The sequence below is a fragment of the Pyxicephalus adspersus genome, chromosome Z (assembly GCF_032062135.1).
Source record: "Pyxicephalus adspersus chromosome Z, UCB_Pads_2.0, whole genome shotgun sequence".
Lineage (NCBI taxonomy): Eukaryota > Metazoa > Chordata > Amphibia > Anura > Pyxicephalidae > Pyxicephalus > Pyxicephalus adspersus.
In genome coordinates this window covers 52,984,570-53,000,616 of record NC_092871.1, presented here as the reverse complement: position 1 = coordinate 53,000,616, position 16,047 = coordinate 52,984,570, and the positions used below count along the sequence as shown (strand labels likewise).

The 16,047-nt window shown below is 36.4% G+C and overlaps 1 protein-coding gene across 1 annotated transcript in view; it reads left to right on the top strand.

Moving 5' to 3' along the window:
• Positions 1-1,724: 1,724 nt before the first annotated feature.
• The window catches only part of LOC140343491 (sodium-dependent phosphate transport protein 2C-like), a 21,060-nt gene continuing 6,737 nt past the window's right edge, over positions 1,725-16,047 (top strand). The window contains exons 1-11 of the mRNA XM_072430176.1: positions 1,725-1,818; positions 5,569-5,727; positions 6,780-6,884; positions 9,859-9,987; positions 10,417-10,560; positions 11,242-11,353; positions 11,723-11,918; positions 12,015-12,110; positions 12,305-12,422; positions 13,935-14,102; positions 15,173-15,289. Coding sequence (XP_072286277.1) covers positions 5,616-5,727; positions 6,780-6,884; positions 9,859-9,987; positions 10,417-10,560; positions 11,242-11,353; positions 11,723-11,918; positions 12,015-12,110; positions 12,305-12,422; positions 13,935-14,102; positions 15,173-15,289 — 1,297 coding nt within the window. The 5' untranslated portion in view covers positions 1,725-1,818; positions 5,569-5,615. The remainder of the gene's footprint in view (positions 1,819-5,568; positions 5,728-6,779; positions 6,885-9,858; positions 9,988-10,416; positions 10,561-11,241; positions 11,354-11,722; positions 11,919-12,014; positions 12,111-12,304; positions 12,423-13,934; positions 14,103-15,172; positions 15,290-16,047) is intronic.

The following is a 16,047-nucleotide window of genomic DNA, read 5'->3' as shown; positions in this document are numbered from 1 at the left end:
ACCCAGAGGTACAAGTAGCTGAAATGATATGCTCCTTTTGCTTTTCCTGAAAATGTCAGGCTTGGTCTCACCCCCTCTTAGTATGTGCCCATGCCCATGTGGTTGGTGAAAGGGTCTGAGACCCCATCAGACCTATCGGATCATTCAAAGTCCATAGAGGAAGAAATGCAGGCATTGCAAGAAATTGTGCATTGTATTAAACAAGATGTGGGATCATCCTCATGGTGAGATTGGTTTCTGAGTTCGTTACCTGATATTACCTGGTTGAAAATATTACCTGATTGAAAACGCTCTTTATGTATGGAATTATTATAATCGTCTGTCTAATCTTACTGTGTTGCTGTATTCAGTGTATTCCTTCCTTATTGCAAGTATTTCAGGCGTTCTGTCCTAGACCAAGGGACGTTGGACATGAGTACATTGAGTACCTACGGATGAATCATAAGAGGTAAAGTCATATTTATGACTTAAGAGGGGATTGAAAGGGCCTGAGACACTCCATTTTGTTGCCTGAGACACTCATTTTGTTTCAGTTTTTAGTTATGAGAGCTTAGTTATGAGAACTAAATGTATTCCTTGGTTGTTTAAACTCTGTGTATAAACCTGATGTTCTGCCAAGACGAGTGTCCTTGTTAATTTTGCCAACTCAGATAATGTTGATTGTTTATGAATAACAAGATGTTTTGTACGTGTCTGAAATTATGTAGCTAATTAATTTCAATCTAGAATAGATACACTAGTATCTATCTATTCTAATGAATGAGCATGCGCTAGGATATATTGTTATGTTATAAAAACTAGATGTTTGTTACAATAAAGTTGAAGATAGCTTGATACCATACGAGTGTATGCGTCGTTGACCAATTCTTCCCAGGCCCCTGTTCTGATGCACTGAGAGACACTGGAATGGTGAGAGATCTGAGAGGAATAGAGCCAAGAAACCTGCAGATCCTTTCAGTTGGCATTTTACTTACGAATAGGAAGGCCTGGGTAAGGCATATACCTGGGAAGGTTGTTATTTATCCAGGTCATGGTATAGCTAGTAGTCATAAATATCTTTAAATAGAGTTGTCCTTGTAATGTTGAAGATGTTGTGCCATTTATTCTAATATCTCCATCTGTTCTAATTAAATTCAGCAAAACACCGCAGAATTTATAGCCCCAGTACTTCAGTCACCAAAATCTGACCACCATGAATGCAATATTTCAATATTTCAACAAGTTCAACTGAATGTGGATTACAAAAATTACAGCTCCTTCTTGCAACACAGCTAATAAAATGATATCACATGGACAACACGTGCCCATTTATAAGGATGCTCTTTTGCAATGTCCGGATTACAATTTTCCTGATTTCGAGTCAAAGCTGAGAGGTGCTTTTCTTATCAGTGCTTACTTTCAAGTCTCCCCCTATGACTTTCTAGATAAAGAAGGAACATCCATTGCATTACAGCTTCGGTATAAAACTCTTTTATGTTATGTTTAATGATATCATCAAGTCCAACCAATTTCAATGAATTCTATTTACAATATATTTGTGTCACAAAATGGAAAAATGATTGACATTGTGTATCTGATATGCTACAATAAACACAGCAACATACTCATGCATCAAATGAGGACACTGTCACTGACAAGGCACAAACAACTGCGTGTCTGTAGATTATCTAAGTAAACATTAATAACGGGAGTAATAGAACAGGGGCAATTTGCTGATGGAGCAGAAAACTTTGACCCCCTCTTTCTTGCAGCTTATATACAGTACACACACCCCTTCACTTCTTGCATTTGGGCCAGGCAAGTCCTCTGCTCTCATAGGTGAGTGACAGTTTGCCTTTACTGAGATCTGACTTTCAGGGGGGATTATGGACCCTCATGTATGTTAAACATGCCTTGCTTGTTTTGAATTAGAATTAATGACTTGAAAAACTAAAGGATTTAAACAAGAAAACGGAGCATTCTAAAAATGCACTGACTCATTTCACCTTCATATTGTATATTCTTTTTCTAGAATTGCTGGTGGTGCTAAAGAACCCCTGTAGGTCTCATCATCAAAGTGTGCAAATACTTTTTCCTATACACTTTACAAAGCCATGGGGAAAATTCTGTCAGTCCTAAGAGGCATGAATTAGAGTTATAACAGGTTTCCTGCTTTGGCGCTAACATAGTTCTTTAGGCCTATTATCTTAAAATATTTGTATTCTGATAACTACACCTTAACCTGGGTTACAAGGGTTACACCATACACATATACAAGTTCAAGTTCTCAAAAGTTTAGCAGAAGTTTAGAATTGTGCTACCTGGCCAATTTTAATTTATTTTGTGTTAATGTTATTGTTTTTTTTTTTTCCTTTTTGGAAATAGAATTATATGGATCATGCATACTAACCTTAAACACATGAACCTTTTCTACAGCACAACTCATTTCGGTCAGTTTTGATGACGAGCTAAGGCTCCATTTGGTTTGATTCATATACATTTCTAACTTTAGTAAATTCAGTGGATTTTGGGGAGAAATAAATAATTTTGTTTTGATTGTAAGTACTAAGAGGCATAAGAGGCATGCCACAGCAGTGATTTTGTCACAGTGATTATTCTCTATTCTGAATGCCTTAAGCCAGAAATTAAAGCTCAATTGCTGGGCCTGATTTATTAAAGTTCTCCAAGGCCAGAGAAGATAGAATATCATGGGCCTAGATGAACCTAGATGATCCAGCAAACCTGGAATGGATCTAGTACAGGGTTGAAAACATTTGCCACATAATAGCAAAGGATTTTATGGAAGAAACTATCATGGGAGAACCTGGGAGGTCCAGCAAACCTAGAATGAATATTCTCCAAGATTGAAAACATTGTCCACATTTGCTGGATCACCCAGGTTCTCCCATGATAGTCTTTCTTCTCCAGTCTAGGGAGCTTTAATAAATCAGGACCATTGAGAAAATGAGCTATAAATCACTAAAAGAACAGCAACTTTAAGATTCCATAGTAAAGATCTTTAATTTGAGAATGTATAAAATGAGAATTGCAGGGGGTATTTTATTAGTCTTTTATCTTTGAAGTATGAAAAGATAATTACAGCTATTCTATAAAATTGTCATAGATGGGAATGACCAACAAGCATTAATTTGCACAATTTAGAACTGCTTTGCTATGTAAAGTGGACCAGTTAGCAAGAAAAGTGAACTTAGACATAAAATAAACCATTATTTAGCACAACTAAAGGGCGTGGATTTACTAAATGAATTTAGACTATTTACTTAGCAAAGTGCATTAACACGTGATGATTTACCGAACTTCATAAATATGGTGAAAATTGACTTTTCAAAGAACGCCCATTCACATGTAAATGTAATGGTTGAAGTCAGGAGGGCAACATCTTGAATTATTTTTTACAGCATTATTATTCACTGTGTTAAGTTAACAATTTTCTTTAGTAAATTGTTCCCAATGAATCTTGATTCACTGGGGACAATTTTATCATCACACATAGTTTGTAGAATAAATCTAGGACAGACATGCAATGAAGACATCCCAAAATCTAGTAGATGGATAAAAAAAAGTCACACAGATGACTTTTTTACACATTTTAAAATATGTAGTCATGCTATTCAGCTAATCATAGTTAGTTTAAAGGTACATTGAGAAAGCAGATAACAAAGGTCTTCTCTTGCAATTTTGTTTTATCTGAATTGTGTTTATTGCTTTACACACGTTACTAGGGGTGGGGTGGTTGTGGAGAGGGCTGCTTAGAGACCGATCTGATATTTCTACTTTGACAGGTTAGAATTGCTGATTACTGATTGCTACTAACTCCTCTTAATAAGGTGATGTTGGCGCTTCTCCTCTCTCCAATAACATAAACATGTATACTTGGCAGATCTAAGCATAAACATCTAAGGTAATCTTTTTTCAGGGAGAAATAGAGGGCTACCAATAATTTGTATTGTAAGTAAGTAATAAAGTAAGTTATTGATCTGAATTAGTTCAGTGTCTTTAAGATGTACAGGAATTATTTCTCGTACTTTTTTAGATGGTACATGCATCATCCATATTAACAGCTCCAACTACTTTAATTAGCTATTAAATTAAAAAAAAAAAAAAACACCCCCTCTAATTGTAAGTAAACTCCAGCAAAAATGTTTGCAAACGCCTGAAAGAGATCTGTGAATACCACCTGTTACCATTTTCTTATTGGAAACTGCTTGGCACCTTAATTGTGTGTCTAAACACAACCAAAAAAGTCAGAAATCTTGATTTGTATGTTAGTTGCTAAAGAATTTCTCAAAATGTACTGAAGCATGGGGATCAGTAAAAGACAGTTGAGCTTCTAGCGTTTTGGTTGTCAAAGGCATTCTTTATTATTTCTAAGTAAAAGTTTTCTTTATGGAAATCCCTGAAGTCGCTTTTTCATATTTGAAGATTTGACTATCCTTTAAACAGAGCTATCACTAAATGTAGTTTATGGTTTTATATATAAAAATCAATCTGTAGAAAAAAAGTTAATGTACTGTGGCCTGAATTAAGTGGGCATTGGCCAAATATGATATCAGCTGACCACATCAAACAATTTAATAACAATATGGTGATCAATCTGTAAGTTTTTTAAGTGGTCTGTGATTTTTATTTCAGGCTGGGGGAGGGGTGCTGGCCATAATTAAAATCCATTTCAAATTGGCAATTATGATTCCATTTATGCTTAATCTCATTTACATTTGTTGGATCTCTGAATCCCGAGGACTTATCTAAAGAATTCATTCAGTTTGTATCTAAGTAGTAACCAAGCTGGTCCTTGCGCTACACAGTTAATGGTAGATTTTGGTAAATCTAATGCCAATCATACAATCACATTCAAGAAGAGACATAGGGAAGTGCAAAGTGTGCCGCTGCACAAGGACCATGGACCCTCCTGATCACATTGTAACATGTGAGGTAATCCCTGTGCCAGAGGTTCCCAACAATATCCAGCCCTTCTGTACACTTTATACAGTACATAACATTTATTTTCCTTGTGTAAGTGACTCATTTCAGAGAAAAGTACTAATGCCATCTGCAGCCGTAAAGTAATTCACTCTTCTAGGAATTTTCTGTCCCTTCCTGTACTTTGTACAAATGTGGAGCAATGATCTAATACCGTTTTACCTGATGAACTTACACGTTGTACAAGCTATAGAACCTGTTTCAGAAAATAAACATTTTTATAGTGGTATTAGCTAGGAAAAACAAAGAGAGAAAAGCCTCATAAATAGTATTTTTAGGTCAGACAAAATGTAATACAGTCAGCACCATTTTTTACTGTTGGAAATACCTATATGTGTTTATAAGAAAACAGTAAGTGTTTCTAGTCCGTTCAAATCAGAGCCAGGCTGTCCTAACATTTCTAAATGCCAGAGATTCATTTTGAATGCTAGAACCCAGATGGCACTATTACTTTTGCACTGAACATTTCTTGTGACAATACAAATTTGTTCCATAATATATCATTGATTTTTTTTTACATATTGGGCTATCGCTATGGGCTGTTTAACGGATCATCATAATAATGATTCATTTGTATATTCATTTTAGTGTAACACCAGATAGCTTAGAAAGCATCTGAGAGCATTGCCTCCAAAATGCCATTCACCAGCAACAACCCCCAGGTGGTCCCTGAAATAAAACTACCTGAAATAAAACTGGGCATGGATGACAAAATAATGAAGGTCCCACTAGATGACATCACAACAGGTAGGTCTGAACACAACTAAATCACAAACTCCCTCAATGAAACCATTCTATAGATTAGTAGTTGGCTAAACACTGGAAATTGCATGACTGTTTGGGGTTTTTAGCTGAAATCATTTAAAGAGAGTATTGTAAAGAGAGTATTATGTTTTTTACAAATTGATTGCTTTAGTTACATCTTCAAGTTCTGAAGATCATGTATAAGAGAATTACACTTACATCTGTACTCCCTGTCTAGAGATCTGCATCCAAAATATTTTAGCCAGTTGATATTATTTGTAAGTCCTAAATATGTAGATTCGAACTTACTAAGTAGGTGGTTCTATGAAAAGCAAAATTGAGGACATGTACAGTAGGTCCAATAAAGAGTAGGAGCACTAAGATGGAAATTTTTGGCTCCTAGAAAAGGAACACAGTGAAGATAGAATGTGATCTGTGTAAAGTGGACACAGCTAGACTCTTCTGGGTTTTGGAAATGCATAAGGGTCATGGATAAACAATCTGAGCTTACTCACTTAATAAACTGCACAGCCCAAGTAATTACAAAAAAAACTGTTAATTATTGTGCCACAAGTGAATGCCTCACACGCACATATATACCTAAAAACAAAGGATTATTTTTTTTAAAAAATGAACTCTTCAATTACATAAAGATTTCTACAAACAGAAAATTCACATATATTCAGAGACCACTGTATATATGTTACAACTACATGTATAGGTTACAATTGCATTATGTGCAATGTGTGTGTAGAGGAATCAGGTTTCAGATGTATTCAGCAAACATCATATACAGGTGATACACGATCAGGAGTATGTAACATGGTTTTTAGAATGCAAGCGTCAATACTTTATAATGTACAATATAGACAATACATTGCAAGAGTCAGAAATATGTAATTTACACCATAGAGTATAGAGTGTCGGATAACTTAATGTTCACATAGGGTATAGGACACAGGGGTGAGGAGTATGTAACTTACAACACTGTGTATAGACATCCTAATGTTGTAGTAATGTTTAAACATCTTATGCTTTTGGATGTCTTTCTTTAGATTCCACTTATGCAATGCCCACTGATCTGCCCTATGAGGAGGAAAATGAAGAAATCGATCCCTGGGCCTTGCCTGAACTTCAGCCTTCTGGTCCTTCCTGGAAAGGTGGGTCATAAATGAACAAGGATTTTTACTGTCTATGTCTCAAGGAGGCGATTTGCCTTCGCTTACTGTGTGAGAAAAAAATAAATATTTCCAAAGTCAAAAGAAAAGCCTTCATAGACAGGTTCAGATGGAAAGATTTTCCCTCATCACCTCTTTTATCTTTTGAAAACTGTAAAGTTTTGGATTCTTGTCCATTTCTGTATTGGTGATAGTAGTAAGCAGGACAAATGAAGAGGAAAATTTTCATAGCAGGGAAACGGACAGCAATAAAATCATAAATTGAGCACAGTATATGCCATTTTTCTGGTGTGTTTGGTTAGTAAATCTAATACAGTAAGGCCCTTTTTAACAGGCCAGTTTGCCAAACCTTAGAATACATAAATGGAGAAACAACACAAAGAAGGGTTTTTTTGGCAAGTGATCAAATATATTCATGATTCAGTTTTATAATACATAAACAATAGTGCTGGTTACAATTACAAATGTCTGGGAAAAGCATGCCCAGATTCTCATTCAAGAGGCCCAATTTGGGCACTAAACAATACATTTTTATCAGGAATATATCGTAAAGTTTTAAGTTGTGTCGCATACGTCTGTCGATACCGAACACGTTTCGCTGGTTTAGGCTTCTTCTAGGTGTTTTTTTCGAGGTTGGACACAGTAATTGGAAGTATCTAGGTTCATATTAAATACATAATGTCAGTGTGGAAATAACAATGTGAAAAATACATACTAACAATGCATAATAATAATAATCGAGGAAATTCATGCTGGTCTTTAAGAACCTTATTGTTTGTACATTGATTACTGTCAAAAAAGACATACTATTAAATAGCATTTACCATAAACAATAGGTGTCTAGTGTAATGCACATGATAAAAGTAAGTCAAGACTTTTAGGCCAGATCCCGCCCAATGCCGGCCTTATCTGCCAGGGGGCGTTAGGAACTACCGGAGCCAGAGCTACCGGAGCTCCAGTGACGCCTCCTTGCTGTTGCTCCACTATTTACTGCGGCGGGTGTTGATATTCCGCTGGTGCAGTAAATACAGAAAAGTCCCTGAAGGGAAATCCCTCTCCTCTGCAATGCATACGGAAACTAATGCTACCCCTGTGATAGCGTGTAGGGGGAATACCGTCCCCAAACAGGTTAACGATGAAGCAAATCAAATTAGTAGGAGGAGGGTTAAGTTGTAACCACCCAAAAGGGAAAACCTATGGTGAGGTAAGTAAAAGTAGTAAATATAGGATAACATACCTAAACAAAAAGGAGGAGGGGTACAGTGGGATGGTGGCAGATTATATTGCAAATATAATTTGTTTGAAATAATTATATATCTATAGGGTACATTGGAGAATAAAGTGTAAATATGTATGGGCATAAAGTGATATGGTGATAGGGATTAACGAGTCATAAGGTTTTTTTGTCCATAACTAAATACATATTGGGAATATAAAAAAGATTGCCTTCTGGTCCTGAATACAGAGTGTACAGATACCGCAGCCCCGGTCTGTGTAGATAAGTGCTGATGAATGTGTAGCTGGCAGAGGAGACTCCGGAAGACACCTCCTTATAAGGTGGCGTTCCGGATGTCTTAAGCTGCGTACACACTTGCAATTTTTGTCGTTGGAAAGGATCTTTCACGATCCTTTCCAACGACAAGGGAGTGCACGATGCATGAACGGTGCTGTACATACAGCACCGTTCATGCTCTATGGAGAGGGGAGGGGGAGAGCGACGGAGCGGCACCCTGCTGCGCGCTCTCCCCTTCCCTTTCATTAGGATCGGCTGTCGTCCATCGTCCGTGGATCCGGCAGGTCGGTCGTCCGGACGATGGACGACACCGACTGTACACACGGCAGATTTTCGCCCGATAATTGGCCGATGCTGATTATCGGGCGATAAAAATCTGACGTGTGTACGTAGCATTACTGTGCACGTCCCTGACGTCAGCAGACATAGGGGTGTGGTCTCAGCGGCACCCTGAACAGGGGATTCCTAGGTAGAACCGCCCATCCCAGTGTTGCTGAGAGGAGGAGAGAGGGAGTATCCCAAAAGTATCGCAATAGCGTGCTCACGGCAAAGCGAGTTCGTTCAATGGGACGGGCTAATGCGGGGATACGGCAAATAGTACGGGAGTACAGGAGGAGGATCCCGGCAATCTGCCAAAGATGCATCAGTAAAAATCGATGCCCCCGTCCCTGCAAGTCGGGTTGTGTGCAGGGGGTATGTAAGAGTAGTAAATATGATATCCAGAATATTAGATAGAATAGGAAATAATGGATAAAGAAATCATAGAGATAATAATGTAGTGAGGTGATGATATTCAAGAAATATGTAAAAATATCCATATATGTTTATATCTTAGTATTTACATAGTAGTGATAGAGTAAAATATGCAACAAGGAAGTCTTACTAAGATTGCTAAAGCCCACATAATGCAAATATTGTATTATATTGTACTAATTTACATCTGTGTATACATTACCTTGACTATCACAATATGATATGATATGATCACAATATGATTCTAATGTTAACTAAGTTTACGTTGATAAGGATATGAACCTAGATACTTCCAATTACTGTCCAACCTCGCAAAAACCCTCTGAAGAAGCCTAAACTGGGCGAAATGTGTCGGGTATCAACAGATGTATGTGACACAACAAAATACTTTACGATATATTCCTGATAAAAAGGTATATTTTAGTGCCCAAATTGGGCCTCTTGAATAAGAATCTGGGCATGCTTTTCCCAGACATTTGTAATTGTAACCAGCACTATTGTTTATGTATTTTGAGACTGAATCATGAATACATTTGATCACTTGCCAAGAAAACTTTCTTTGTGTTGTTTCTCAAGCAATAAGATCATAACAGAGGTTCTAACTTTTGCAGTTAAACTGTTTTGGCATTTGATATAACTAAACTTTTACTACTATATAAGTAATGAAAAATGTATTTATCTTCTCTCCAGAACTGAGTAATAAAGACAGAATAAAGAAAGTTGTGATGAGCCTGGTCAAAGCTTGCCTGCTTCTAGGGTTCCTCTACTTGTTCATCTGTTCCTTAGATGTTCTAAGTTCAGCTTTTCAACTGGTTGGAAGTAAGTAAACCCTTTAAAGAAGTATGAGAAGTAAATGAGAAAGTTAAAGGGCTACGGGAAAAGCTGGAGTTCAGCTTTGATATTCCCTATATGTTCCTCTATTAGAAGAATGGAACCTATTAAACTGTATTGTTTTAGTAAAAGGATGTTTTTTTTTAAATTACATTTGGATTACATCATTCATGTAAATAGGAGTGCTTTTTTTGCATAATGACCAGTGTAGATGCCAGTGATGCCCAGATGATTTTATTTTTAATGTCAGGCCAGTTAATTTCACAAGTCTGTATAATAGGTTTTGCTTTATATATATATATATATATATATATATATATATATATATATATATATATATATGTATATATATATATATCATCAGTGTGCCCGTAATGTCTCAATTTGGGGTCTCAAATGTTTTTTTCTTCCTTGCAGGTAAACTGACTGGTGATATTTTCAGTGATAATGAAGTTTTAGCGAATCCAATTGCTGGTCTGGTCATAGGTGTCCTGGTTACTGTCCTGGTACAAAGCTCAAGCACTTCTTCTTCCATCATTGTCAGCATGGTGTCCTCTGGAAGTATGCATTCACATGGATTATATATTAAAGAGAGCAAAGTTTTGGCTGGACTTACACTTTAGAACTGAAATCAGAATACCACTTAGTTTGTGGCTAGTAAATATTTAGGTTCCCACTTGAACAGACTTTTCCACTTACCGATGTATGTTCTTAAGTAATTCCCCCTCTGCTACTAAAGTCTGTAGTTTTTTTTGCATTTGAGGACATCACTAGAGACTGAATAAAAAACATAAACTGGAAGGTCTCCTGGATTGTTAACTTTCTAGGGGTAGCCTGCTTTGAAAACAACACAGTCCTTCTGGATAAACAGACAGTAACATTTTGCTATTTACTCAAACCTGCACTAACACAAATTTCAGTGGCCAAGGACACTAGACAATTTCAAACAATACTATGCATGATTTAGATTTCTGTAGTCTTTTGTTGTTATGAAAAAGCCAGTTATATCTGCATCAATATGCAGAAAACAACTATGCTATGTTTAGATCCTGAGCCCATGTTGTACAACAATTCTTTGCCTGAACAGGTACAGAATCTGTAGCCATTCCTAGTAAGTCAATCAGCCAAGATACAGGATCAGCAGTCATAAGTAATTATTAAGTATAGTACCAGATTTTGTCCTGAAAGCTACCATATTTTTCATATGTTTGTGCAGTATTCATTTCTTCTTCTCTGCTCTAGTACTGAATGTGAGGGCGTCCATCCCCATCATCATGGGAGTGAACGTTGGAACTTCAGTAACCAGCACATTGGTATCCTTGGCACAGTCAGGAGATCGGAATGAGTTTCGAAGGTAAAATGCAATGGATTTGTATGCCACATACATAATGTAATTGACAACTGTACTGTAAATAGGAGTGCTTTTTTTGCATAATGTTGCCTTTTGTTTTTGTGATTTGCACTAGAAATCTGACTAGCTGCTTTCTGTAGCACATTAGGTTTTCTTCTTAATTAGTCTAGGTTAGAGGAACATGCATGATATGCAACAATAGTTTTACCTGCTGGAGCACAACAAGACGATGATTCAGATGGGATTTTATAATTACACTACTAAGAAGCTGATGAACTTATCCTTATGTTAGGTCCCTAGCTAAATGTTTTAGCAGTTTAAAAAGACAGATAGTTGGAGATGAGTCTAATGATCTGGATTGACTGGTTTTAGGGCCTTTGGTGGTTCAGCTGTGCATGGAATGTTCAACTGGATGACAGTCATTATACTGCTGCCTATTGAGCTGGGAACAGGCTACCTCTTCTACCTGTCCGAAGCTATTATCAAGAGCTTCAACATTCACGCTGGAGGCGAAGCCCCTGATATACTAAAAGTCATCACCCGGCCTTTTACAGATCTCATTATTAAGGTGATTGACATATTACCTTCTATCTAATTGCATCTGATGTATGAACAAATAATTCAAATGAACCACATTATTAAAACTCCTATCTTTCCTTTTTAGTTGGACAGCTCTGTAATTGCTGGAAATGCTATTGGAGACCCTGAATATGCAAACAAAAGTCTGATCAAAAGATGGTGTGTCACAACACAGAAAAACGTAAGTAGCCAGTTGGTGTTTCAAGGTTTTCTACAGTAAAACGGTCCCTACTGTCCAAGGTGTGGTAGGATTTTTTTTTAAATCTTGGAAGAAGACCAAGTAGGTTTTCTAGATCTTAGGTATATATTTCATAGGTATGTTTGCATTTTATTGGAAATTAAACTATCCATTTTCCCCGTCTAAATCTTTTTTAGGTGACTGAGTACTACCCTGTTACTAACCTGACTGACTGTAGCACCGCTACCTGCATCACCAACGCAACTGGAACTTTTGTAGAATATACCACCACAATTAAAGAAAACATAGAGAGATGTAAGCATGAGATTCTTTAAATAATATCAGTGACACATAGAGTCAGGAAAGAAAGCAGCTTTTTATGACAAGTTGGTTCTGTTAAAAAGTATATATATATCCTTTATTCTAAACAAAATGAATGAAAAAAATAATATACAAAACATACATTATATGCACAATAACGTTTATCCCCCCACAGGGGACAGTCGACTTTGTACATAAAGTATATGGATTGGGCTTCTTACATAGTTTTTGAAGCGCAGTATAGACAGACCTTACAATCCTGGTTAATCAATCAATGCAAATATATAGTCTCATTCCCGAGGTGTTTCGCCCAAAGGGGCTTCCTCAGGGGATTGGGAGACTTAGTATGTTCTATGGGTTTTAGTCATAGGAAGAGACAGAGTATTTCCTGTTAGTCCAGGATAAATGTGTTAGTTAGGATGGTAGCAGAAAATTTTGGACGCTTTGAATACCGGTCGTTGTGTGAGTAGGTCCTCCTTTCTGGACGGCTGCCGCCGGCTTGCTCTCACTACTATACCCCAAAGATACCAAACAGAAAGACATAAAAGTTAGGATGTACTCTTCCTAACTTTTTCATACCACTATACCACAGCAATACGAGCCTAAAAAGGATTTATACATCACAAATAGTTCACACTGTTAAAAGACATTACAACGCAAGGATTTATTTCATCTAGAATCGTCACACAAACAAGAGAAGTAAGGTCCATTAGAAACATACAAGTTGAACCCTGCAACTTTTCTAGTGAAATATATGTAAGGACCACAGTCAAAATATAATCAGTCTTTATACCAAGCACTGTGAAAATGTACTGTGTAAAGTCACATTAGAAAGCCTACTCACACAACGACCGGTATTCAAAGCGTCCAAATTTTTCTGCTACCATCATGACTAAAACACTTATCTTGGATTAACAGGAAATACTCTGTCTCTTCCTTTGGCTAAAACCCATAGAACATACAAAGTCTCCCAATCCCCCGAGGAAGCCCCTTTGGGTGAAACATGTCAGGGATGAGACTATATTTTTGCATTGATTAATTAACCAGGAGTGTAAGGTCTGCCTATATTGGCTTCAAAAAATGTAAGAAGCTCAATACATATACTTTATGTGCAAAGTTGGCTGTCCTCTGCGGGGGGGATAAATGTCATTGTACATATAATGTATGTTTGTATATTATTTTTCTTGTTCACTTTGTTTAGAATAAAGAATTTTATATATATATATATATATATATATATATATATATACACTTTTTAACAGAGCCAGCTTGCCATAAAAACCCGCTTTGTTTCCTCTCTAATCCACCTAATTGGCTTGGCAACTACCACAGTAGATATTTAAGCACTGTCCTCGGAGATACACTCTCCTTTCTTATATATATCTTATATATAAATATTTTTTTTTGGCTGCATCATTAGTTCAGAAATTGACCAATAAGATGGTTGTCCCCATGTTGGAGACATCTGGGTGAATATCTATAACCAATTTCTTTTTTCTTAACCAGGCACTCATATTTTTTCACATGTCAACCTCCCGGATATAGCAGTGGGTTTCATCTTATTGACTGCCGCATTGCTGGTGCTTTGCACGTGCCTCATTCTAATTGTCAAAATTTTGAACTCTGTCCTGAAGGGTCAGATTGCACAAGTCATAAAGAAGATCATTAATGCAGGTGAGAAAGTTTGTATAAAAAATTATGTATGAAAAATTAGCATAAAGCTGCTAATGCAGGCTGCAAACTAAGACTAAGATTTCCTTGACACCAACTCCATTTAGAAAACTGTATTTAGATATCATGGTGCCCTTAGCACACCTAATTGTTTCACCCATGTTGTGTTTATTTTTAGAATGCAACAACTAAACTATATACAGCCTTTTACTTCTCCTAATATCCTTTGTAGCTAGCCCCTTTCCTTTGCAGTTCCTCTAGCCTCAACTGTCCATAAGACAGATAGTGAGATATGACAAACAACATTGTTAGGATGTTGTCACAGTTTGTTAATGTTATAGCAAGTGACCAATCCTATTATCCTGCTAACAAAGACAATAGCGCCTGTGCTCTGGTAAATAAACCCTACAAACATTTTGTTAGAAGTGTTTATATGGATTTTTAAACACATTTATTTATGAATCTGTTTAAATGCATGTTTGAACAGATCTGAACAATACCATAGGACTCCAAATGTTTGAATGTTTAGGACTGGGTAGGTGAGCTGCAGGACATAGATAAATGCCAACTAAAGAAAATCTACTAGTAACAAATTCATGAAGATGAAAATCGTAGGTATGTTCCATGCTGATGGAACATACAACACCATTTGGAGTCTCCATTTACAGTCTCCAACCTAAAATATGGCAAATATAAATATGATTGGCCATTAAATGCATGTAAAATAATGCACCTCTTCTATTATTTAATAACAAAATGCAGAAAATCTAACAATTGTCACTATTTTACTTGTGCTTCTATATTTATATTTTTCTAATCACAGGGAGACATCTACAGATAATAATAAGTATTGCAGAAGAGCAAAATGTAATATTTCTGAGGCATAGGTGATGATTCATTATTACAATCAATACAACCAGTGCTGTGTTTATTCTTTAGAGGAAAACATAATGTTTCAATCATTCTTTACCCTAATACCACAAATAAAATATCAATACCTTTTTAATGCAGAACAGCATATTGCATAAACATGAGCAAAATAAAAATAATAATGATGGTCCTTTTGCACACAGACTTCCCATTTCCATTCAGCTGGCTCACTGGATATTTGGCTATTCTAATTGGTGCCATAATGACCTTTGTGGTCCAGAGTAGTTCTGTCTTTACTGCAGCTATCGTGCCATTGATGGGTGAGTAGTCTTTATTAACAGACAATAATCTTTCTTAGCTTTGTAGGGGTTTACATGTTCCTTCTTTACAGCTAACCCTGGGCAGACATTAAAAACACAAATAAATGCAATTCCATATTCATTATCACATCATAAATTGAGATTGTTTTCTTTTTGAGTGAAGTTTTTCTTTATTGTGTTGAATCTAAGTTTACAGAAATCTGCTGTATCAGCATACTTGCTGCTGCCAAAATGTTTCAACAGGGATAAAAAAGCATAAACGAGTTTCACCATCAAAGTTATTGCTATTTTATAGCCAAATCTTAAAGTATATCTAAAGTGATATACAATACAGAATCTTATTTTTTTAGATTTCTGTGTAAAGCCAATTATCTTGTTATAGTAGCTTGTTTTTTTAAACCTTGTCTTCAAATAAACTTGTATATAAATGTGAGCTTGCTTTCATCACAATAACATGTTCGAAATGGAAATACTATACCTGCCTGACCACACTGCAGTGCAAACTCTATCTCCTTACAATCTTCATACAGAGATTGAATAAAAAAATTTATAGGGTTATCACATTTGCAGAATTATTTAGAGTCAGTATGGAGCTCCAGGCATCCTACCATTGTTTAATAAATCAATATCTCGTGCGGGGTCTGTGACCCTTACTAAGTTAACGTTGCTTTCTCATAATGTCCAGGGCCTCAACTCCCCGGTCAAGAGATCTAAGGCATTTCATTATTATAATTCACTAAAAGTTGATATTCTAGCTT